The 22,549-nt window shown below is 32.7% G+C and overlaps 2 protein-coding genes across 3 annotated transcripts; one reads left to right on the top strand and one right to left on the bottom strand.

The window, feature by feature from the left end:
- LOC109356953 (insulin-degrading enzyme-like 1, peroxisomal) lies at nucleotides 3,090–17,238 on the top strand. Of its 2 annotated transcripts, XM_019600611.1 has the most exons (27): nucleotides 3,090–3,254; nucleotides 3,340–3,415; nucleotides 4,442–4,509; nucleotides 6,181–6,272; nucleotides 6,364–6,437; nucleotides 6,534–6,577; nucleotides 7,500–7,551; nucleotides 8,119–8,241; nucleotides 8,340–8,452; nucleotides 8,548–8,710; nucleotides 9,298–9,390; nucleotides 9,612–9,697; nucleotides 11,008–11,094; nucleotides 11,571–11,674; nucleotides 12,623–12,725; nucleotides 12,881–12,976; nucleotides 13,062–13,251; nucleotides 13,363–13,421; nucleotides 13,934–14,038; nucleotides 14,415–14,616; nucleotides 14,705–14,913; nucleotides 15,633–15,757; nucleotides 15,848–15,899; nucleotides 16,134–16,220; nucleotides 16,447–16,569; nucleotides 16,724–16,998; nucleotides 17,037–17,238. In XM_019600611.1, exons 1-26 carry the CDS (start codon nucleotides 3,138–3,140, stop codon nucleotides 16,964–16,966), a joined length of 2,886 nt encoding a protein of 961 aa, XP_019456156.1. In that variant the 5' UTR covers nucleotides 3,090–3,137; the 3' UTR covers nucleotides 16,967–16,998; nucleotides 17,037–17,238. The 2 variants fall into 2 exon arrangements, with proteins under 2 accessions (XP_019456156.1, XP_019456155.1); XM_019600610.1 differs by having other exon boundaries at nucleotides 16,724–17,238.
- On the bottom strand, nucleotides 18,019–22,164 carry LOC109356955 (exosome complex component RRP43-like). Its single transcript, XM_019600612.1, has 8 exons — nucleotides 21,935–22,164; nucleotides 21,788–21,837; nucleotides 21,455–21,524; nucleotides 21,254–21,359; nucleotides 20,309–20,375; nucleotides 20,098–20,173; nucleotides 19,295–19,590; nucleotides 18,019–18,281 (listed from the first exon to the last, which is right to left on the bottom strand). The coding sequence occupies exons 1-8, from the start codon at nucleotides 22,092–22,094 to the stop codon at nucleotides 18,201–18,203; spliced, it is 906 nt and encodes a 301-aa protein (XP_019456157.1). The 5' UTR covers nucleotides 22,095–22,164; the 3' UTR covers nucleotides 18,019–18,200.

The raw sequence follows: 22,549 nt of genomic DNA on the forward strand, positions 1-22,549 counted from the left end.
ACTACGAGTCACTCTAGTAAAATCTGGATCTTATTTACTATGCAAAGGTTCAAGTCGCATGACACTTTTGTTTAAGCACAATCTTATTGAGACCACAGAAATTCCCGGAAAATCGTTTTTTTATTTTCAAGTGGGGGATTGTTGAAATTTGTTGAAAGAATGATGTTTTAAAGTGAAATGAAAAAACTCACTAGCCTCACTTTGTTTGGAGAAGGAAAGTTGAAAGGTTTTATAAGCCTTAAGTTACGGCCGAACATTCTTTTTAATAAAATATTTTTATTTATTTAATTGTTTGGGGCCTTTTGAGCTTGGACCATGTGTTGACCAAGTCAACACACACATGCAACAAGGAAAGAGTCGTTAGAGAGTCGTTGAAGGAGATTTCGGTCATTATGATAGAGTCGTTGGTAATAGAGCCATTGGTAATAGAGTTGTTGATGAAAGAGCCATTAGAGAGCTGTTGAAGGCCTCGGGCAATAAATAAAGGTCTTCTTCCCTCATTATAATTTGCACCAAGTAGAAGGCGTTTACCTCTCAACTTCTCTTTCTCTCTTATATTCCGTCGACGCATTTCCGACAACGTTATCCCTTTTTCTTTCCGTGACACTTTAGAATTGACATAGATAGCCAAAGTGAGAATTTCGAGAATTGACACTGGTAGTCGGTATTGTGGAAAAATAATTGGCACTGGTAGCCATATTATGGGTGTATTTGAGAGCGATTCTTACAGTGCAGTAAGAAATCGTATAAAAGACAACTGAGTTGTTTTATCCCGAGGACAGCGTGGTTGATAGTCTGCTTGTACAATTTTAAGCAATACAACGAAACATCTTAAAGAGAGCGACTTGGTCGTGACTCAGCGAGTAACGATTATTTCTTACCATTCAAAATTGTTGCGAACTACAATAACAATAGAACTTAACTCATATCCCACATAAATATGACTCTCAATGCAGTTGTTGACATTAAAAACTTATCACTAATATAATGTAAATATATATAGGTCGGGGTATAATGGTTCATTTGGTTCGGTTAGTGGTACAAATCAAGAACTGGACCAAATAGAAGGACATGATTCGATTTAGTTTGGTTAATGTTAAAAATTTGTGTAAAAATTGATCCAACCATGAACAATTTGTTTTGATTCCACGTTTTTTTAAATTCCTTTCATATTTTAAATTATAGTTCATAATGCACAGTTTCTTTATTTCAACTATCATTTTAGCTAATAAAATAACACATGCTTCAAATTTTAAAACAAAGTTAGTAGGAGTAACAATAAAAACCAAACTCGTGAGTACCCATCCGAACTCAACCCGAATTTAACCGGTTGAACCCATTGTTACTGGGTTCGGGTTTTACTCGATGTTATTTTCAGGTTCGGGTTCAAGTCTAATATATATGATACCCTACCCCAAAACTGTCTCGAACCCATCCCGATTAATAATTGAATAAATAAATATATATTCTCTAACTAGAAAGTAGAAACAACCTCTATTATAAACATATGTAAACTTGGGCCAGTAGTCCTTATCATAAAATGGAGAACATAGCTATTAGCTTAAGATCAAGCTTATTTTGTTTTTCTATTCTTTGTCAAATGTGTTGGTTGTCCTTATAAGATTGTTATGAAAATATTCCACATTTCAGTTCCCCATCAGATTCAGATTACCTGAAATCTGACGTGTTCGAGGATGATATTGTTAATTTTAACCGAAGAGTCTAGTTCAAATTTAGGTTAGGTAAGCATAAACCCGAATCAGATTCGTCACGTTGTTATTACTAAAAAGTTAGTATGCATAATTACCTAACCTACTTCAAACAAGTTATATATAAAAAAACATGGCAAAAAGCTAGTACAATGAAAATGAGGAAATAATGTTAAAATGCTAATATGATATTCTTATATGTTTGATTATCATACTAACATCATCTCATTAATAATATACTTCTTAATTTGTCCAAAAGAAAAATGGTAGATCACTTATACAACATGTGAATGCAATATTACCATAGGTCTTTTCTGAAGATAAATATTTGTTTCAAGAAGAAACTAGCAAATATTAAATCATTAATACTATGTGTGTTTGTATTCCTAGTTGAAACCTTTTTTAAGCAAAATCATTAATATTACTAATAAAAAGTGACATTTAATTATTAATATATTTTTTGGTTATTATTATTAAGATATTTAGTACACCATGGATGGTAAGATGCACTATTTTTTAAAATATTTAATTACTAGTATGCTTCATAATATGGGTGATAACAATTTTAAGTATATTAAATATTTTTATTCAAGTTTTCCAATATAATAATTTCAAATCACATATGTAATTATAATTATTATATGGTAGTATTATAACAAAATTATGTTACATATTAGATCAATCATGTCTATTTTTTAACCAATATGATATTTCATTTACTCCTTTACCTAATATGAAATAATAAAAAATGTTTTTGAAATATATGATTCGATTTGGTTCAAGCGCTAAATCTCTTGAATCATGAATCGATTTTCAACAACTCCTTAAAAAGGACTAATTCGAACCACGGACTAATCTTCAACGGTTTCTTAAAAAGGAACTGAATTGAACTGCAAACTAATCTTCAACAGTTTCTTAAAAAGAACCAAATCAAATCCTGAAACCAAACCGAACCTTATTTTCGGTTCGGTTTGATTCGATCCCACTTATTTCACCGTTTATATCAAAATCACTTACACTACTAGATAAGAGACATACCTTAACTTTAATGGATTTATGTCCTAAAAAGCGTATTACTCGCATGTGATTGGTTGAAAAAATATAGTTAAATATTTAATAATTAAATATTTTCATAACTCATCATAATTCATAACTTGTAGCTCTTTTTGGGACAGAAGATCTGAACTTTAATAGACCCAAAAATCCAGCAAACCTAAATATTGAGATGAGATAATGAACAATTATAAAATAAAGAAACGATGAATAATTGCAATTATGGGTTTGGATTCAACAACTCACAAAATTTGTCTCTTAGCATAGAATAAACCTTATTTGTTACTATTCTATTAACATATTCATCTACAATACTTTTGATTATCCTTTCACAACTTCGATCGAGTCCACAGAGTCGAAGAAGAACAAGAAGAAATGGGAACGGAGAAAGTTGAAATAGTGAAAGCACGAACTGATAAAAGAGATTACAAATCAATTATTCTTCCTAATTCCCTTCAATTACTTCTAATCATTGATCCTGACACCGATAAGGTTCAATTTTTTTTTCCTTTTTTGATTCATATGTTGATTTTTATATGATTTTTTATATGATTTGTTTGTTATGTTTTGGATTCAGTGTGCTGCTTCTATGAATGTTGGTGTTGGTTCATTCAGTGACCCTTCTGGCCTTGAAGGTCTCGCTCATTTTCTAGGTATTTTCACTTTCTCTGTGTATGAAGTATATTAATTTGTAAACATGTATAATAATCTTAATATTATTCTGAGTGAAATGTTAATTTGGTCCTTCAGATTGTAAAAATGTCAAATTGGTCCTGGAGATTATAAAAATGTCAATTTGGTCCTTGAGATTGTAAAAACTTAAATTCGGCCCTTGAGATTGTAAAAACTTCAATTTGGTTCTTGAGATTGTAAAACTTCAATTTGATCCTTGAGATTGTAAAACTTCAATTTGGTCCTTGAGAGATTGTAAAAACTAAAAACTTCAATTTGGTCCTTGAGATTGTAAAAACTAAAAACTTCAATTTGGTCATTGAGATTGTAAAAACTAAAAACTTCAATTTGGTCAATGACTTCACACTTTTGGTACCTGACAAAGATTATAAGATTCTCATGGCGACCAAATTGATTGACAGTATGCAAAATCAAAATCGAATAGATGTTTTTTTTTTGTAATTCCAGGGACTAAATTGACTAATGGTGTTAATCTTATGGACCAAATTGATATTTGACTCCATCGTTCATATCAGTTGGAACTTGGACCTGTTTGACTGATGGAAGATGGATCATAATTTCAGGGACTAACATTATTGGTGTTTAGAATTTTGGGGACTAATATGATTGTGGGCAACCCGGGTGCTTTAAAGCTCTCCCTATACAGGGTTCAGGAAAGGATTAGACCCACTATTTAGATCTAAAATAATAATTTCCTAAAATCAGATACTATGACAAGAAGTCTTACAAATTGAGGGAGTGAAATGGTGGTTTAATGTTCATATATTAGTAGGAAGAGAAGAAGTAATGTGGACTTTGAATAAAGGAGCTATTTACTGGGCACTTGGAACTCATGATGTTTGTGTTGACACTTTGAGATTGATATTTTTGTGTAGCATGCATAGGATCAAATAAAGTTTGTTGTTTTTATATTATTATTGCTACCAAAGAGTTATATTTTGATAGCTTCAGAAAGATCATTGGTCATTTGTTTTTTGTGTTGACAGAACACATGCTGTTTTATAAGAGTGAAAAGTACCCAGTAGAAGACAGCTACTCCAAATATATTACAGAGGTAATTATTCAATAATGTTTAGATATCAAAGGCCTTTTGCTTCTGAAACATGCATTGAAATTTTATTAGTACTCTTTGTGGAACTGGTTGACTCATTTTTTAGCCCTTTTACTTCATAGTTGTATGGAGAAAATGAAGTTAAAGGAATTACTCAATACTTGTTAGCAAATAGCATATTTTTGTTTACAGATAAGATGTTGGAGTTAGACATCATGAACTGTTCGAAATATATTCAAAGCATTTATAGACTATTAACTTCTGGAGAGCCATGATGCACTTTAGAGCACATACTTCCAATTTTTGGATCAATGTTTGAAATTAAATTAAGTTATAAAATGGAGAACAGAAAGAGACCCATTTTACTTCTGAACATCGAGTATGTTAGCAGTTAAAATCAATATTCTGGTGAGCTCTCGTGTGATTGGAAGCATTTTCTATGCTGATTTTCTTGGGGTCTTTTATTTTGTGGGTAAGGCTCTGAGTAGAATTCCTTTTCTGCTGCCATTTTCAATTTCAAGCAAGTAACATACTTATCTTTGAGCCTGGACTTCGTTGGCTTGCAATATAACTTTTTCAGTACACATTTGGGTTACTTAATTGTTTTTGAACATTACATCAAATACGAAAGGTTGAATATTATATTCCATATTATTATACTGATAAGAAATGTAAATAAGTATAGCACTCCAACCAGACCAACCTTCCTTTTATTTTGCTGAAATTCCATGAGCAGATCCTCTACTTCTAAAACTCACTAATAGCTGAGTTCACACCATTCTTAAGTACTTTCTGTGACTATGCACATATTTGTGAACATTAGTCAACATAGTAAGAAAATGGTCAAATCCACTTAAAATTTATGGGAAATTTAAAGGACCCAAAAAGTTATGCTTAAAATTTACCGTGTGAGTTAATTGATTTTTTTAACTAGTTTTAATTATTTCCTACTTATGCTTACTAATTTAAGTAGACATGCAAGGGTGGAATTTGTAGTTGCGTGAACTCAACTTTCTTGGGAGCTGAATGTAGCTTTAAGAAGCAGAGGTGTCCGGTGTCAATGTTATTCAGAGAGGGAGTTTGGAGTTGGATTATTTATTTATTTTTTTAACTTTTAATTAAAATCACATCTGCTGAATCACAAGTTTAACAATGTTCTAGGACAAAATAAACAAATTTGATTTTATATTATGTAGACGTGACTTCAAAATTGATATTCCTTAACATATTATTTTGATTTTGCCTTTTTTCCTCTAAAGTTTAGAGCATTTAGGAATGAAGACCACAATTTTGGTTCTTGCAGGGTAGGGTCAAGGACTGTGATCTCTTAGGCTCATAAGTTTTCCTAGGGGCCTGCTTGGGGGGAATTGAAATGAATGGAGGGAAATCTATAACTTTAAGACTTTATGATCGCTGTTTTGTTATATACTTTGAGCAGCGATTATGTTATGCTTCTTGTTTCATGCAGTCGACACTCGACCCTACCTAGTGAGATTAAGGCTTAGTTGTTGTTGTTGTTGCATTTTTCCTCAGACTCCTAGTGGAAGTATTTAATATTGTCTTAGCTCAGGTTTAGAAGGCTGAAATAGTTCCTTTTTAAATATAAAAAAATTGTTCTTATATTTTTATGCTGATCATTTTGTTTGTTATCACTGTGGTCTGCCTCCATGACAGCATGGAGGAAGCACCAATGCTTTTACAGCTTCTGAGCAGACCAACTATTATTTTGATGTTAACAAAGATGGCTTTGAAGAGGCTCTGGATAGGTAGATTTTGGTTTTCTGCTTCGTTTTTTAAGTCTTGGAAAGTAAATACTGACATAGAAATTCTGAGCTTGGTGTATTCTTGATTTTACAGATTTGCACAGTTCTTCACTAAACCACTAATGCCTCCTGATGCTACCATGAGGGAAATTAAGGCTGTTGACTCTGGTTAGCTGATCTTTTTATTTTTCCCCCAATATCTTCAGTATTATTTCCCTTGCCATTTCTTATTTTCTAAACATTTCTCTGCTCCGATTCTTGCAGAAAACCAGAAGAATTTATTATCTGATGGATGGCGAATGCACCAGGTATCGGTTATTGCTTTTTATGATGGATGTGCTTTTGGGGTTGTGTGGTAAGTTGGTTGTTTGAAAAGAGAATTCAAAATTATTGTTACAAAACAGATTTTCTAATAGTATTAACATGGAGCAAATATGCTCTAATTTGTTTAGGAAGGAATATAGTTTTTATATTCAAGATATTTTCTGTTTTCATATCTCTGAATGATTCCGAGATGGCAAATTGGTCTAAGGTGCTGTAAATTTTGTATCAAAGCTGTAAATAATCCATATGTTGTTTGTTACTTTAGTTGTGCTGTTAATTACAAAGCTCAGGAAGTTTGGCAGTCTATTGTTGATTGCAGCATTACTTTTCAGGATTATTCGCTTTAAGGATTCACTTTATGGAAATAGTCTTGTCCGTGCTTTCATTTCTACTAGATGTGTTTTGTAGTTTTTATTAATGTTGCTGAGTTGTTGAGTGTGATGGAACATATTGAAACTTAGTTTGTTAATAACCAATTCTTGAGCCTCTTATGATATTATTCGGATTGAGAATTCATTAAAGGATATGGGAATATGGAAAGAACCATTGCTCCTACCCTGAGCTGGATGCCTCCAGCTGGATCAGGGGGTTGTCTGCCTCATCTCTCAACCTTGGATTGGCTAATCTGAATTACTTTCACCTCATATATAGTAAATCAAATGAATAGATTCATGATTTTTGTCTGTTATGCAAAGCAGCTGGACTAATTCGATGAATTTTCAATTTTCTTTGGTTATTGTTTTCTATCTTTTCGTTGTTTATCCTCCCCCTAGTTATATTTCTTTCGTCAATATGTATTTTGGTACTTTGCTAGCATATAAAATTGTGTTTTTATTTTTTAAGCCTCTAATGTAGATATATTTATAATCTATCTTTCTCTCTTGTGAAACATTACAATCTGTACAGCTTCAGAAACATATCAGTGCCGAAGATCATCCGTTTCATAAATTTAGCACAGGTAAGTGATTGAATTTTTTCTTCAAATTCTAAAAAGCTGCACCTCAGATATTTACACCTGACTGCTTTCTGTGTATTAATTATTTGTATGTTCTTCCTCTTTTTAATTGGCATGTGTATTGAGGAAAATGCTTGTTTTCTTTGATGCTGCATTAACTATTATGCATTTTACTTAGTCAAAGAACGCGTACCTAGGCCCTAGCCATGCCTTTGCGAATCTGCACAGAACCTGTTACATCATCATGTCATATTTCTTCCAAAATAGATTTTTATTGTTGAGAATAATTGGCTGCTTGATGAATATAATAATGGATATCAAAATCTAGTTTTTTTTATATTTTTTCTAACTTGTTTTCTTTTTTGCCTTGTCAGAGAATAAGAATATATGTGGAAATTTTTTATGATTAGTACTTGGAATTATGTATAAGTAGACTTAGCTTTTTTATAATTTATTCCAACAGAAAATTTGTCTAAACTATGCTGTAATATTTTTCAACGTTATTGTGGTTGTAATGTTGTGATCATAATCATTGCTTGTAATGTTCTAAAACTTTTTTGTTTTGTATAGGGAACTGGGACACGTTAGAAGTTAAACCAAAAGCAAAAGGATTGGACACGAGGGAAGAGCTCCTTAAATTCTATAAAGAAAACTATTCTGCAAATCTAATGCGTTTAGTTGTATATACGAATGGTAACATATTTCGTCTTTTAAAAAATACATGTTCCACTGTTATTTTGGTTCAATTGGAATTGCTACAGTACAATTTACTTGTCCATGTATATTTTCAGAAAGCCTTGACAAAATTCGAAACCTTGTGGAAGAAAAGTTCCAGGATATTAGAAACACTAACAGAAGTAGTTTCCATCATCCAGGTCAGCCATGCACATCCGAGCATTTGCAGGTATACATGTTATATACTGTGACTAAGTTGTAAATTCTAATTAGCTCCTTCAGTATTGATTCTAATGTATATCCTATTTTGGCTTTCTGTTTTAGATTCTTGTAAGGACTGTCCCAATAAAACAAGGTCATAAGTTGAGAATTGTATGGCCAGTAACCCCTGAAATTCATCATTACATGGAAGGGCCGTGCAGGTATCTTGGTCATCTTATTGGCCATGAAGGAGAAGGGTCTTTATATTCCGTCTTGAAAACATTTGGTGAGTTCTTCATGTCTGTTACATATTTCATTACCAAATTTCTAGGAAATTTCGCATACCTCATTTGTTATCTGATCATTCTATGCTATACATGAGATATTGTATATATTAATGAAAATTTTGAAACTGCCTGAGATTATATACTGGTATTCCAGAATGCTACTTTCTTCCCTATCCTCACCATTGTTAAGATACACTAAAACTGGTTTTTAAATGCCATGTAGAGGGGGTGGACTTTTATGTTTTCTATTATTATTATTATTCATAAAACTTCAAGTCAACAATATTAACCGAATGTGGTTTCTATTATTGTCGTTAAGAATATTAGGCTTTTTTGTAATTATTTTAGGCTAATTAGCTTGTATTATGTGTAAGTGCAACTCTATTTGCACTTTTGCAGCACATACAAATACATTTATCTGTACCTTATAGTTAAGTTTGTACATCTGAAATAATGGATCACTAGTCCTTTTGGCTGTTACACCTTAATCATAGATATACATATGATTCTCTGGAGTCTGGATCAGTTTTTTTTCTTGATAAATTATGAGTGTCATCTGACCCCCAAAAAAAATTCCATTTTGCAGGATGGGCTACAGGCTTGTCTGCAGGTGAATCAGATTGGAATTTGGACTTTTCTTTCTTTAAAGTAACAATTGATCTTACTGATGCTGGTCATGGTTAGATTTCTTCTTTTTCCTCTCTGCTCGCCCTTTTTTTCTCATTTGTTGTTCATATCTTCCCACTTTCTATAAGTTTTACCATATTCACCTCTCTAAGCATGAAGAATGCTTGTCATGGTTACATAATTGTTATTTAAGAAAAAGAGCCTATTCAAGGTCTGTTGAGCATTGTTTATTGATTCTATAAATTCATCGAAGTTTTTGGCTTGGATTTGCAGAGCACATGCAAGATATCATAGGGTTGTTGTTCAAATACATTGAGCTTCTGCAAAAGTCTGGTGTTTGTAAATGGATATTTGAAGAGGTATGGATACAGATTATGGTTCTAGTGTTCAATTAATGATTCCTTCTTTTCACTTTCCCGATCATATCTTATTATTATTACTATTATTATTTTGTAGAGCCTAACAAATTAAATATTGGTTTTATTTTTAATTTTAATGTCAATTGCCTGTGTAATTTTTCTCTAAGCCAATTACACAGAAAAATATTTTATTGACATCCCATCCTCTTTTCTTGTAACCCAATCTTATTTTTAATAAAATATTTTCACACAAAAAGTTAAACAACTGCCAATAAGCAAAGGAAGGAACAAAGAATATAAAATGTTTAAAACAGGTACTACAAATCATTATATTGACAATGCATAAATATTACACTCTAATTTAATTTGTCCTCTACAGTATACACTTAAAACCTCTGAAAAATATTAGACTATTAGTTGTGCTTAGAGGTTTTTGTGTTGTGTTTAATGTGGATCAGTCAATACAAAAGAGATATTGCTTTAATTAAATGAAGAATTTCTAGTCCATGGTAAAAGCAATGTGTTTCAAACGTCTCTACAATATAATAATTACTCCCTCTGGCCCTTATTATAAGACACTTTTAACTAAACTGAACATACCAATAAAACTAGTTAGTTTTTTTGAACTTTTAAAAATTATTTTAACTACAATTTTACCCTAACATAATATTGCTCCTTAGTTGATAGTCTTAATGACAATATAAAAAGTAGAGATAGTCAAAGCTTTTAACAGGGACAAAATAATAAATGTTTCACAGAAAAAGTACTATCTTATAAAATGGATCATCAAAATCTTCTAAATGGTGTCTTACAATAAGGACCAGAGAGTATTAATCAACTCTTTTAAGTTCTTTTGCACTTACCCCAAGAATGGTAGATGGTCACTCAAAACAGCGTACATTGATTTTGATACTTATATTTCGTGAGTCATAGTTTTTTTTTTTTCTGTTATTGAAATCAATTTGAAGTATTTTTTTATAAATAATCAATTGAAATAATGATCTCATAGATTCTTAAGGATTCTGTTAGAAAATGCATGGCTTGTGTTAATTGGCTATAGAGTGTGTTGTGAATTTAAGTAAAAGGTGACTATGCTGGTCTATTGGGATTATGTTTGAGTGTTGAGCTGAATCTCCCTGCAATCGTCATTAATTATAATGAATTTCCTATATACTTCTCCTATGGGAACAGGCCTATAGTTAGCTTTAGGTTGAACCATAATAAATTTGTTATAGATTTTTCTTCTCTCTATTTTCTGCTTGTGCACTTGGTTTCAATAGATTCTGATACAATGTCCTGTGTTCATGAAGCTTTCAGCTGTTTGTGAGACCAAGTTCCATTATCAGGACAAAGTTCCTCCTATTAGTTATGTTGTTAATATTGCATCAAATATGCAGGTAATCCATCTTTTTCTTTTGATGAAAAAACTTCTTAATGAGGTTGTATGTTTATTAGAATATATGAAAATATTTCAGAATATCTTAAATTATATTATAGGGAACATCTATAGAATACTTAGATATAGAGATAAATATCTCATATTATAATGATTATATCTTAGAGTTTTCAGAGTATCTTAGAAGGTCTCTTAGGATTAAAATTACTTTATTTTATCTTTTATGATTTGTTTCCTTATTTAATTAGGAGTCTAGTATTAGTATAAATAGGGATTAGTATTACGTCTTTTGTATCACTTTATAATCACGTCATCATTCACAATAGTATAACACAAATTATTATTTTTAATCATTCACAATAGTATAACACAATTTATTATTTTAATCATTCATTTTTCTTTTTCCATATTTAAACTCTATAATTTCAGCAATCTTCCTGAAAATCACAGTATTTATGTTTCTAACTTATTTTACAGCAATATCCTCAAAAAGATTGGTTGACAGGGTCGTCCTTGCCTTCTAAGTTTAGCCCAAGTGTTATTCAAACGGTACTAGATCAGCTTTCTCCAAACAATGTTCGGTAAGTGTGCGGAAGTCAAAGCTTTTAATTTATTCATATATGAAGTATGGCAGTACCAAGTCTCCTAAAAGCTTAAGCTGTTTGATGGTGGTTATTGGTTACCCATCTAACATAGCATATAGGATTCTTGCTTTATTTTTATTTTTTTGCAAAGCTATGATTATTACTTTTCATGTGTGTTTGCAAATACTCTTTTCTCCATGGAAAGATTATCCTAGAATTTTATGTAATGTTTTGGAAATTACCAAACCTACTCAAATGTTGGAAAGATATATCGCTAAGCCAGTTTTTCTTTTGAGTAAATTATGTGAAAATTTAGTAGTTACTTACTTATTAATCTATTGTTTTTTTGTCATAGCCTTTTCTATTTTTTTGAGAGAGGGTGTGCCTTGGTAAGGTTACTGTCTTGTGAATTGAACGTCATGGGTTCAACTCTTGGAAATGACCTCTCTGCTTCTGTAGATAAGACTGCATATATCTATCCGTCTCATGTCCCACTAGGTGGGAGCATCGAACATTGTGCAGCTCATTTTTTATTTTTTGAGAAAAATTATGGAAGGACTTTTAAGGTTTATCCAATTACTAAAGATTGTGTTCTACGTGTGGTAAAATAAATTTATAAAAAAGGGCAGATTCAGTAGACCAATTGATGGAATTGTAAAGTATCAATTTGATTAGCTTTCTTTGTCAACATTGGCAAACATCCGGTAGGATTTCCATGGTGGCAGATCGAGCACATCATACAGGCTCCTGGTGAATATAATATAAACTTAGAGAAATTTATCATATATTTGGAGTACTTATCAAAAAGTGTCGGGCTCAAATTACACCTTTGTTGATTACTGTTTCAGTTGCTTTTTGAAAGTAGTATTTTATTTTATTTTATTGTTAGCGGGGTTGTGACTTTGTTATGATTGCAGTTAAGCTAACTTGTTCTCTGTCCTCCAGAATCTTTTGGGAGTCAAGAAACTTTGAAGGGCATACTGATCAGGTGGAGCCATGGTATGGAACTGCATATTCCATTGAAAAGGTTACTGATTCTGTGATTCAGGTCTGTGTTTCTATGAAAAGTTATGCTTGATTTTTGGACTCTGATTAATTTAAATGTTGTCTTTCTGAACTGTGAAGTTCATTATATGTAGTTATAATATGAAACTCTCATGTAATAGCGGAACTTGATAGGCCTACATGTGCTTGTATTTGCAGGGATGGGTGCTTTCTGCTCCGGATGAAAATTTGCATCTTCCAGCTCCTAACATATTTATTCCAACTGATTTGTCACTTAAAACTGTGCAAGAGAAAGTATGACATATTTTCCAATCTATTAGTATTTCTCTGTGATTTGAAGCATGGTTATGTTCATTAAATCATTAATATTTTGGAACAGGTAAAGTTTCCAGTTTTGTTAAGCAGATCTTCTTATTCAGCCTTATGGTACAAGCCAGATACTTTGTTTTCCATTCCCAAAGCTTATGTAAAGATTGATTTCCATTGCCCATATGCTGGAAACTCTCCCGAGACTGAAGTTTTGACACACATTTTCACAGAGTTGTTGATGGATTACTTAAATGAATATGGTAGGTTTCTAGCTTTATGCTGACTTTGCTCTATATACAAAGTTATTTGTCCTCTAATGAGTCTACTTAGTTGCTAAGTTGAAGAAGTACTTACTCTATCTTATTTCTCAGCTTATTATGCTCAGGTTGCTGGTTTATATTATCACATAGATCACTCAGATGGTTTCCAGGTACTGTTTCTAATGTAATTTAGTTTGCAAGATTCAGTTTCCATATAAGATCAGTAACAATTAATATGTGACTATAATCATTAATATGTGTCGTCTATTTCAAGTGCAAGAGAAAGATGATCTACCATGATTTCAAAATGTGAATGATATAAATATATTTGTGTCATGAGTTAAGTCCAAGTTTTTATGATTGACTAAGACAGCGGACAATTATTTAAAGGTTCACGAGTGGGATTCTGATTATCATAAATTGAATTGAGGAGGACAATGTTAGCATATAATTTGGAAGGACTTCAACCCCTCTCCTTTATCTTAGTTAAACCTTTAAGTAACTGGTGTTGCTTTGACTGCTTACTTCGGACAACAGTTTGTGTGGGAGTCTAAATGAAAATAAAAATGGAGGAACATGAATACATTATAATAATGCTCTCGTCACATATTTGTCTCTGTCCCGTTGTCTGTGATTGTGTTATTTCTTTATCATCATTTTAAAGTGCCATTTTATTCTTCAGGTGACTCTCCTTGGTTATAATCACAAGTTAAGGATTCTACTTGAAACTATAGTTGAAAAGATTGCAACATTCAGAGTGAAAACTGACAGGTTCTCAGTTATCAAGGTACTGTATAACTTGTCATGTGACATTTAGTTCATTCACCCTTGTCCTTTGATGATTGGCTTGATTTTTTATTTTGTATACAATGGGACATTATTGACTCTCTGGTGGTTTCTTCTCTAGTACGCCTTTGCCTTTTTTTCATCAAATATGGGAAATACTTCGCAACAACAACCAAGCCTTTACCTTTTCAACAACCATCAAATATGGGAATTACTTTCTTTTAAAAAATTAAATTTATATCATGTTAGGAAATATGCTAGCAACAGATTAGGAGCTTTCGTTGAATCTATGATATTTGCTTTATAATTTATCGATGTAATTTATTTTGTATAGATTTAGTCATATTTTTATTTTTCTTCATATGCCCTTTTATCAGGAAACGGTAACCAAGGAGTACCAGAATTTAAAGTATCAACAACCCTATCAGCAGGCTATGCACTATTGCTCATTGATATTGCAAGATCAAACCCGGCCTTGGGTGGAACATCTAGAAGTACTTCCTCTTCTTCAAGCTGAAGATCTTGCTAAATTTGTACCTGTGTTGCTCTCAAGGACCTTCTTTGAGTGCTATGTAGCAGGTTCTTAAGCATTTCTCTCTCGTTTTCATTCACAAGTTGCTATTATTTCAATTAGACATGGTACATCTAACTAAAATTTTCTGTACAGGAAACATTGAAAGTCACGAAGCAGAGTCAATGGTTAGGCACATAGAAGATGTTCTTTTTAAGTCTCCAAAACCTCTATGCCAGCCTTTATTCTCATCGCAGCATTTGACCAATCGAGTTGTTAAGCTTGAAAGTGGCATTAATTACTTCTACCCTTCAGAAGGTCTTAATTCAGATGATGAGAATTCTGCTCTTGTGCACTATATACAGGTAAATTTGCTTATTTGTAATAGTTTTATTTATTTTATTTTTTTACATTTTGCTTTCCTACTATATTGTAATTTTGGATAGGAAAAACTAGTTGCTTACATTATGCCTCTAATATGTAATTTGTTTTGGTTGTCTATGAAGTCTCAACTTGATGCTAACAAACTCCGCATAATTTTTTGGGCCTTAGGCCTTAAATAGTTAACCTATTTCCAGAACACATTATTGCTTGAATCCTTTAATTGGGTTCTCTATAATCTTGTCAGGAAAATTGAATCTGATTGAAATTTATGTTTAAACTAGATATTGTAGAACTAAGTGTGACCCTGTTTCACCCAATGGCTCTATCTAGAATCATATTGCCCCTGGACTTCTTGTCATTCTTTGTCACCAGCCTTCATCGTGTTACATTTTACATTTTTTCATTGTCCTTTTGCCATCTCAATGTGAAGTAGATCATCCCTTCAACTGAACAATTTGAGTTTCTTATGAATGGAATTATTGAAAAGTCGGGTTTTAATGAATACAATAAGGTTGTTATAGCAGCTTACGAAAAGAAATTGCTCTTGCATGGAAGTTTTGTTTGGAAGTAGAACTTCTTCTGTTTATATATCTGGATTTTTATTCCCCCGTACCTTGGGCCTGTCATTTGATCAGATAAATTGTTTATCATTCTACTATTGAATCCATTTTTGTGCCTAACCTTTCTGAGAAATCTGTAGGTTGGTCGAGATGACTTTAAGCTGAATGTTAAACTTCAGCTTTTTGCCCTTGTTGCAAAGCAACCAGCGTTTCATCAGCTTCGATCAGTTGAGCAGCTAGGGTACATTACTGCGCTCGTGCAGAGGTATGTCTAACTGTAGGGTAGGTCCATCATATCCATATTTAACATGAGAGAATTGCACTTGTTTTTAACGTCAGTTTTGTACATATGTAGGAATGATTGTGGTATAGGTGGACTACAGTTCATTATCCAATCCACAGTGAAGGTATTTGAAACTAATATAAACCATTTATATTTGGGTTTGATATTTGTTTAGGATTACTATAAAACCAAGCTTTAATCGAAAAACTAAATAATCATTATCTCCCAAGATAATGAATACATCATTTCCTTATGAAATTTTGCTTCTTTTTCTTGGGAATCATAAACATATGACCACAAGAAACTTGTAAATTTTTATCTTGCTCCTTAATTCTAGTACTCTGCTTGCTTCTTTTAGGGTCCTGGAGACATCGGGCAAAGAGTTGAGGCATTTCTCAAGGTGTTCGAGACCAAACTTCGTGAGATGACAAATGATGAATTCAAGGTTCTCTAACTAGTTCTGCTGACATTTTAGTTAGTAGTGTTCCAAAATCTTCATTTCCTAACAGCTTTCAGGAGAGTTAGTCTTTGACAAATCTGAAAAAAGCTCCAAGTTGAATAGTCTGCATCTTATAATTGAACCATTGAACATTATCAGTATAATTTGTGCTTCTAATTGTGTTTTAATACCAGTTATACACCTGACTTGGTAAACGCATGCTTTTATGCAGAGTAATGTAAATGCATTGATTGATATGAAACTAGAGAAACACAAAAACTTGAGGGAAGAATCGTCATTTTTCTGGCGTGAGATTGACAATGGAACTCTGAGATTTGATAGGAAAGACTTTGAGGTATGGCTTGAAACTTTTAACCTATATACTATCCCATTGTTCTTTATTCAATTGTATTGCTATTTCTGTTTCTATATAGATGATGTTATACAATTTTAGCTATAGTATTAGGCCTGAGCTGAATTAGTGATTCTATTATGCAACTTTGAAACAGGTTGAAGCATTAAGGCAACTTTCTCATCAAGAATTGATCGATTTCTTCGATGAATATGTGAAAGTTGGTGCACCTCAAAAGAGAACTTTAAGTGTGGGAGTTTATGGGAAGCTGCATTCTTCTGAATACAAAGCAGAAGCTTCACAGCCACACCTAACAGAAATAGATAACATTTTCAGTTTTAGAAGATCACAGTCTCTTTATCCTTCATTTAAAGGACTTTCTGGGCATGTCAAATTGTAACCAGCAAGTGCTTCATGTTTATGAAACTTATATACACACACATATATATATACATATATATATATGTATCTATATATATTCCAATCAAAGAAAACCCATGATATTGAAGATCTCTTATAGTTTGGACAGCCATTTCCCCCACCAGTTCTCTGAAATGTTAAGCACTTGGATCTAATGATATGAATTCCTTTTGTGGTTTCTTATTATGTTGCATAATATTATTTTGTAATTTCTTATAATTTTATATCATATGAAACTACACTATCCCTTTACTTTTGTGGAAAGTTTAGGAAACTGTTGAAAGCATTATATTTAGAATTTTCTCAAATGTATACACTAATGGAATAAAAGTGTGGTTGTTATTGTATATTAACACAAGCATGTTTTCAGAAAATAAATTTATTTCAAATTGAGAATAATAAATATTTCAATGCTTTTATTCTGGAACACATTAAAAATATCCTCCAATTTAGGAAATGTACAATAATATAATATTTTTATCAGGTATTTAATAAAAGAGTATTATTTATGTACTGTAAGTATAAAATTTTATATACAGTTAATATATTATATACTATTCATTTGTATTCATTTTTTCAAGAGTCAATGATGATTAAAAATGAATGGTGAATAATAAACTATTAGTATATAAAACTTACGTTGTTAGTATATATATTTTTCCTTTTAATAAAATATACATTTATTTTTATTCTAGAGCTTGTGTAATGTAAAGTAATCAAGACAACAAGGTCACCTCCAATTGGTATATAATAATGTGTAGTTTGAAGTATGCAGAATGAAATAACATATCAACATGGTCATCTATGTTATTATTACTATATAGTAACAGTAATGTGATGTAGTGCCAAATGAGTGGAGTGATTAACATTTTCTAACCATAATTTGGATAGAAAGAGACAAGGAGAAATTTAAAACAGAATTTGATTTTCTTCAATTTTTATATGGTACTAGGAAGTTAGAGTAAAGAAAATTAAGATAATTTCTACCTAATAAAACTCAGATGAAACAATTTTTTTGCTTTAAAAACATTATACCAGAAAAGTATGAACCAAAATATATGAAATCAAAGCCCAAGCTCAAACAAACTATGTCTCATAACAGTATAAAACTCATGAAAAGAAATAAAGAAATGCTGCAGTAGCTAGGATTCAGAATTTACAAATATAAATTTAAATAACCATCAACCCAATGGAGAAGTTAATTTCTAATGCTACTAAACCTCCATAGCAGAATTTTGTTCCTCTAAGATGGTCTTTAGTTCCTTTACTCTTTGCCTTGTCAATGCCACACAATCCTGAAACCAAAACATTCATTTAACTTTTATATTATATAATTTCATTCATCATATATGTATCATCATTGACAAGAATAATTTCTTTTTCCTAATTGAAGTATCAACTTACTTTGTCATTATTTCAGTCTTCAAAGTTAAAACTCAAATAAACATTTATAATGACTTTGGATTAAAGGACCATTTTAGCTAAAGATTAGATCAAACAACCCTGTTATGCATTATATATTGGAACATGATTTTAGATAAAATAGCTGAGGCTCAATCACAGCCAAAAGCAAGCCTAAGCCTAATATGTTTATATCATATCATAGAGATTCGACAAAGTTTTACAATGGTTGTCGACTGCCTAAAATAGCCTTAACCTTTTATCCGGGCTTAGGACCGGCTATATATAGCATCAAGTGTACTTTGGCAGATTTCCGGAAATTGGTTGTGGCACCTGAAAGGTTCAGAGGCTTCAGACCTCTTGTACTCATTTTAAATTAGAAGCTGACAAACACTTCAATGGTATTTACCATATGTTAAGGAAATTTTGGTCACTAATGCAATTGCAGTTTGACCCAAAATAAGGTACTCTTAATGTTAATGCTACAACAGTTATATGGTTCACTTTATTAGGGATGACACTAATAGCTTGTGGTTGATACCAACCAATTCAACTAGGTGTATATTTGAATTAGCCTATGCATTCAAAATAGCTTAAAATAGCTAGAAGGTGAGTTTGGCACAACAGTGAGATTGTTGCTTAGTGATCATAAGGTCAAGAGTTCAAATCCTGGAAACAATTTCTCCGCATGTGGGGGTAAAGCTACATACATCTACCATCCCCAGACCCCACTAAGTACGAGCCTCGTGCACTGGACCGCCCTTTTATTTAAAATAGCTTAAAATCAAAAGGTCCACGAGAGATTTTTAAAAAAACACGCGATTATTTAGAATTATCGTTTCAAATATTACATAAATGAGGTGTTCATTAGTCTCATTGCAACATGCAAATTACAAAGTAAACTAACCTGGATAGCAGATGTGTAAGCAAGAACTGGCCCACCAGGCTTGTAGAGAGATATGAGTTTACTAGAAGAATCCAAAACTATAGTCACAAGGGTTTCCATAATGGATTCTTCTTCAGAAGTAGGATCTGCCAATATGTAATTCTTGTGCAGTATGCATGTTAATGAGAATGGAATGCTTTTCAATGTAAGTTTCCTCTTCTCCTTATTAACTTGCTCCTGTGCCTGCTTTTGTCCATCTTCCTCCGACATAAGTACTATTTTGCCGTCATCATTCATTGCAACGGCGGGAATTTGCACTGCCAAAAGTCGAAATTTTTATAAGACAAAACTAATGCCGCAGCAATATTTAAAAGCCATCCAAAGTTTTCAGATCACCGGATGATCCCACTCCATAAAAATGGCCTTGATCCAATCATTATTTTATTCGGCTTGATAATTCATTAAAACAATGACTAAAGATGTAGAGTAAAATTCTTGGGTTCAATACTCGATGTCACACCGAGTTGTTTCAAATTCAAAAAAGTAGACGGAAAGCAGTTGTTGCATTTTACAACAATATAAAGCACACTTTATACTCCTACAAAACAAGTTCATGTCCCGTGTTAAGGGTAAGAAAGTGACATTAGGAGGTAGTAACTGACTCACCTCATATTCTCATGAGATCTACTGCGATGCATTTGTCAAGAATGGAATGCACTTCTTTGCATATTACATAAAGAAACAACAAATAAACCGGAAAAGAATAATCTATCCTCTGAATGGTTCACCATGTGACTGAACGACACTGAAGATGCACTACTTACAATGAGATAAGGCAGCGACTGCAGAAAGTAAAGCAGCATCAAAGAGAGCACCATCAGCGTCCAAACAATAGACATCCTGCAAGATAAAGATAATGATAACTACACGGTCAATGCAAACAAAGATAGGGCATCTCACATCGAAGTTTGAATTCTATGTATATTCTATATGGTATTGTGAAATAAGATAAATGCAGTCCATATAAAAGCTTACCAAGTAAGCCAGCCATGCAGCTTTTCCATTGACCAAAGACAATTCTTTCAAATTAACCAGTCCAGAACTGCAAAAAAATAAAAGTAAAAGAATTTTATAGGTTAGTTTCAACAGGAATCCAATTTGATAGATCAAAAGATCAAACCAGGTTATTGATCATCATGATGGTTACTGCAGACCCTTAAATCTTCATGATTTAAACACAAGTCCATGAAGAGTAAGTGGAAAGAAGTAAAGCACCATAAACAACAACAACAACCACACCTTGATCCTACTAGGTGGAGTCGGCTACAAGAAGTCATGAACCAATTGATGACATAATGCTTTCTCATAAATCATGTCCATAGAAACTGGGCTAACCTCCAGTCTCTTCTAAACATGTCTAAACCATCTAAGGCGATACTCTACCATTTTTTCTACAAAAGGAGCTACCCTAACTTTCTTTCTAATGCATTTACTCTTAATCCTAACATGATTACTATCAATTGAGAAATGAAATAGATGTTTGGTCTACTAACCACTTAAAACAGCAGTTTTTCGGCTAAAAGTTCATATACTCAAGTGGTTATAGCATATTTACTATCAACAATTTTGTATGTTTCACAGAAATAATATATATGTGTGTGTATTATCAATAGACATACAAGCAGGCATGGTCGCTTATGCATATCCACTAATCCACAACAGACACGAAACATTAGCATCAGTACAAATGGACACACAAGGGAAATATGGATGAATACTAACAACCTTTTTAAATATATATGAATAGTAAGAGCAGGAAATTAACACCATTCCCCCCTTTGTTTCCGTCTTTTACTTCTGCTTCTTTTTTTCTTATTTTTTGGTTAAGAAAAGTTGGCGAAATAACTTTGATACAGTTGGATTCTTGCAGCATCTAGTATAATTGGAAGTAAAGAAGTAACAAGAAAGATCAAAACCTGCCTTGAAATAGTGTCAGACAACTGCTTTGAAACAACTGGTGCAGCTTCGGCAGGCCTTCCTGGCCTAACAATTGGCGAACAAATTGGAGGCATGTGAAAATCAATAGCTGAAATAACAAAGATTAGCATGTCAAAATCTCCTAGCATATGAATACAGGAAAAAGTAACTAATATACAAGATGCACAACAGGTGATAGCCAACCTATACAGCCCTCATCGGGGGATTCCAAGGATGGAGTCATAACTTCCATTTTAATAGCCGTCAGCATAGTCTGATCAAGGAACAAATAATGAAATCACTAAAAAAAGCGGCTCAGTTTACAAGGCTCTTACTTAGTGGACTTTGGGGAGGGTAGGTGTAGTAGCCTTACCCCACAAGCAGAGAGACTGTTTCCAGGATTTTGAACCTGTGACCTCATGGTCACTAAGCAACAACTTTATGTTGCGCCAAGCTCACCCTCTAATGAAATCACTAACCATTACAAACAAAATCAAGAGACATTGCACAGAAATAAACACAAGAAGTGTAACTAACAGTTGATCCAATCTTTACAAGGGCTGACCCATTAGCAGAAGCAACGGCACCTGATCAAAAGGGTTAACCACCTCAGTTATGCTCCAACTGTAATAACACAAATAGAGACGAAGATTTTGCAAAATAGGAAGAAAAAAAACAACTAACCAAGAAATACACTTGTATCTCTAGCTTTGCTAAGTGATCTACCATCGGGCCGTATAGATTCAGCAAGATGACGTTCAAAAAATCGAAGTGGAAAAAGGCGTCTAAAGGCGTCAACCTCCATTTCTGATGACAAGTCCTCAGAAGCATTTGGAGGCCCCATTCTCTTTTGTATTCTATCAACAAAATGAAAACCAAATGCCAAGAAAAAACCATTAAAACTTTCCAGAAAAATTGAAACAGCATTTAGTTAAGTACTTAGAAAATCAATTTAACTAAAAAAAAATTAGCATTTTGTCATAAGTTTTCTCAATAAATTAGTTAAGAATAATTAATGTAACATTTCAGCCCTGATATGCGACCCCGGGCCCATGAATACGATGAGTTTGCTACCATCTAAGCTTAAATAACCCTGCAGTATTTATTCCCCCGAAAGGAGACTCCGGCCACTCAAACTCATGATCTCAGGAACAAATAGTCATTGTTCCAATGAGTCGCTATCACTAAGCCATATGGAATCTTTAGTTTTAGGAGATGAAAACCCAATCTAACACTATGGTGCTCCTAATCAGTCTCAAATTCAAACCAGTTTACCAACTAGTAATGTGAGGCCTCACT

The sequence above is a fragment of the Lupinus angustifolius genome, chromosome LG09 (genome assembly GCF_001865875.1).
Source record: "Lupinus angustifolius cultivar Tanjil chromosome LG09, LupAngTanjil_v1.0, whole genome shotgun sequence".
NCBI lineage: Eukaryota > Viridiplantae > Streptophyta > Magnoliopsida > Fabales > Fabaceae > Lupinus > Lupinus angustifolius.

Bases quoted from the DNA above. Each gene is read 5' to 3' on its own strand.
- LOC109356955 (XM_019600612.1), bottom strand. From the start codon at position 22,094: ATGGGGCCTCCAAATGCTTCTGAGGACTTGTCATCAGAAATGGAGGTT. The intron at 21,838-21,934 runs GTTAGTTGTTTT...CCTTTTGATCAG, and splicing joins AGATACAAGTGTATTTCTTG to GTGCCGTTGCTTCTGCTAAT. The intron at 19,591-20,097 runs GTAAGTAGTGCA...GACTTTTGGCAG, and splicing joins AGTCGCTGCCTTATCTCATT to TGCAAATTCCCGCCGTTGCA.
- LOC109356953 (XM_019600610.1), top strand. From the start codon at position 3,138: ATGGGAACGGAGAAAGTTGAAATAGTGAAAGCACGAACTGATAAAAGA. The intron at 3,416-4,441 runs GTATTTTCACTT...TTGTGTTGACAG, and splicing joins AGGTCTCGCTCATTTTCTAG to AACACATGCTGTTTTATAAG. The intron at 13,252-13,362 runs GTAGGTTTCTAG...CTTATTTCTCAG, and splicing joins GGATTACTTAAATGAATATG to CTTATTATGCTCAGGTTGCT.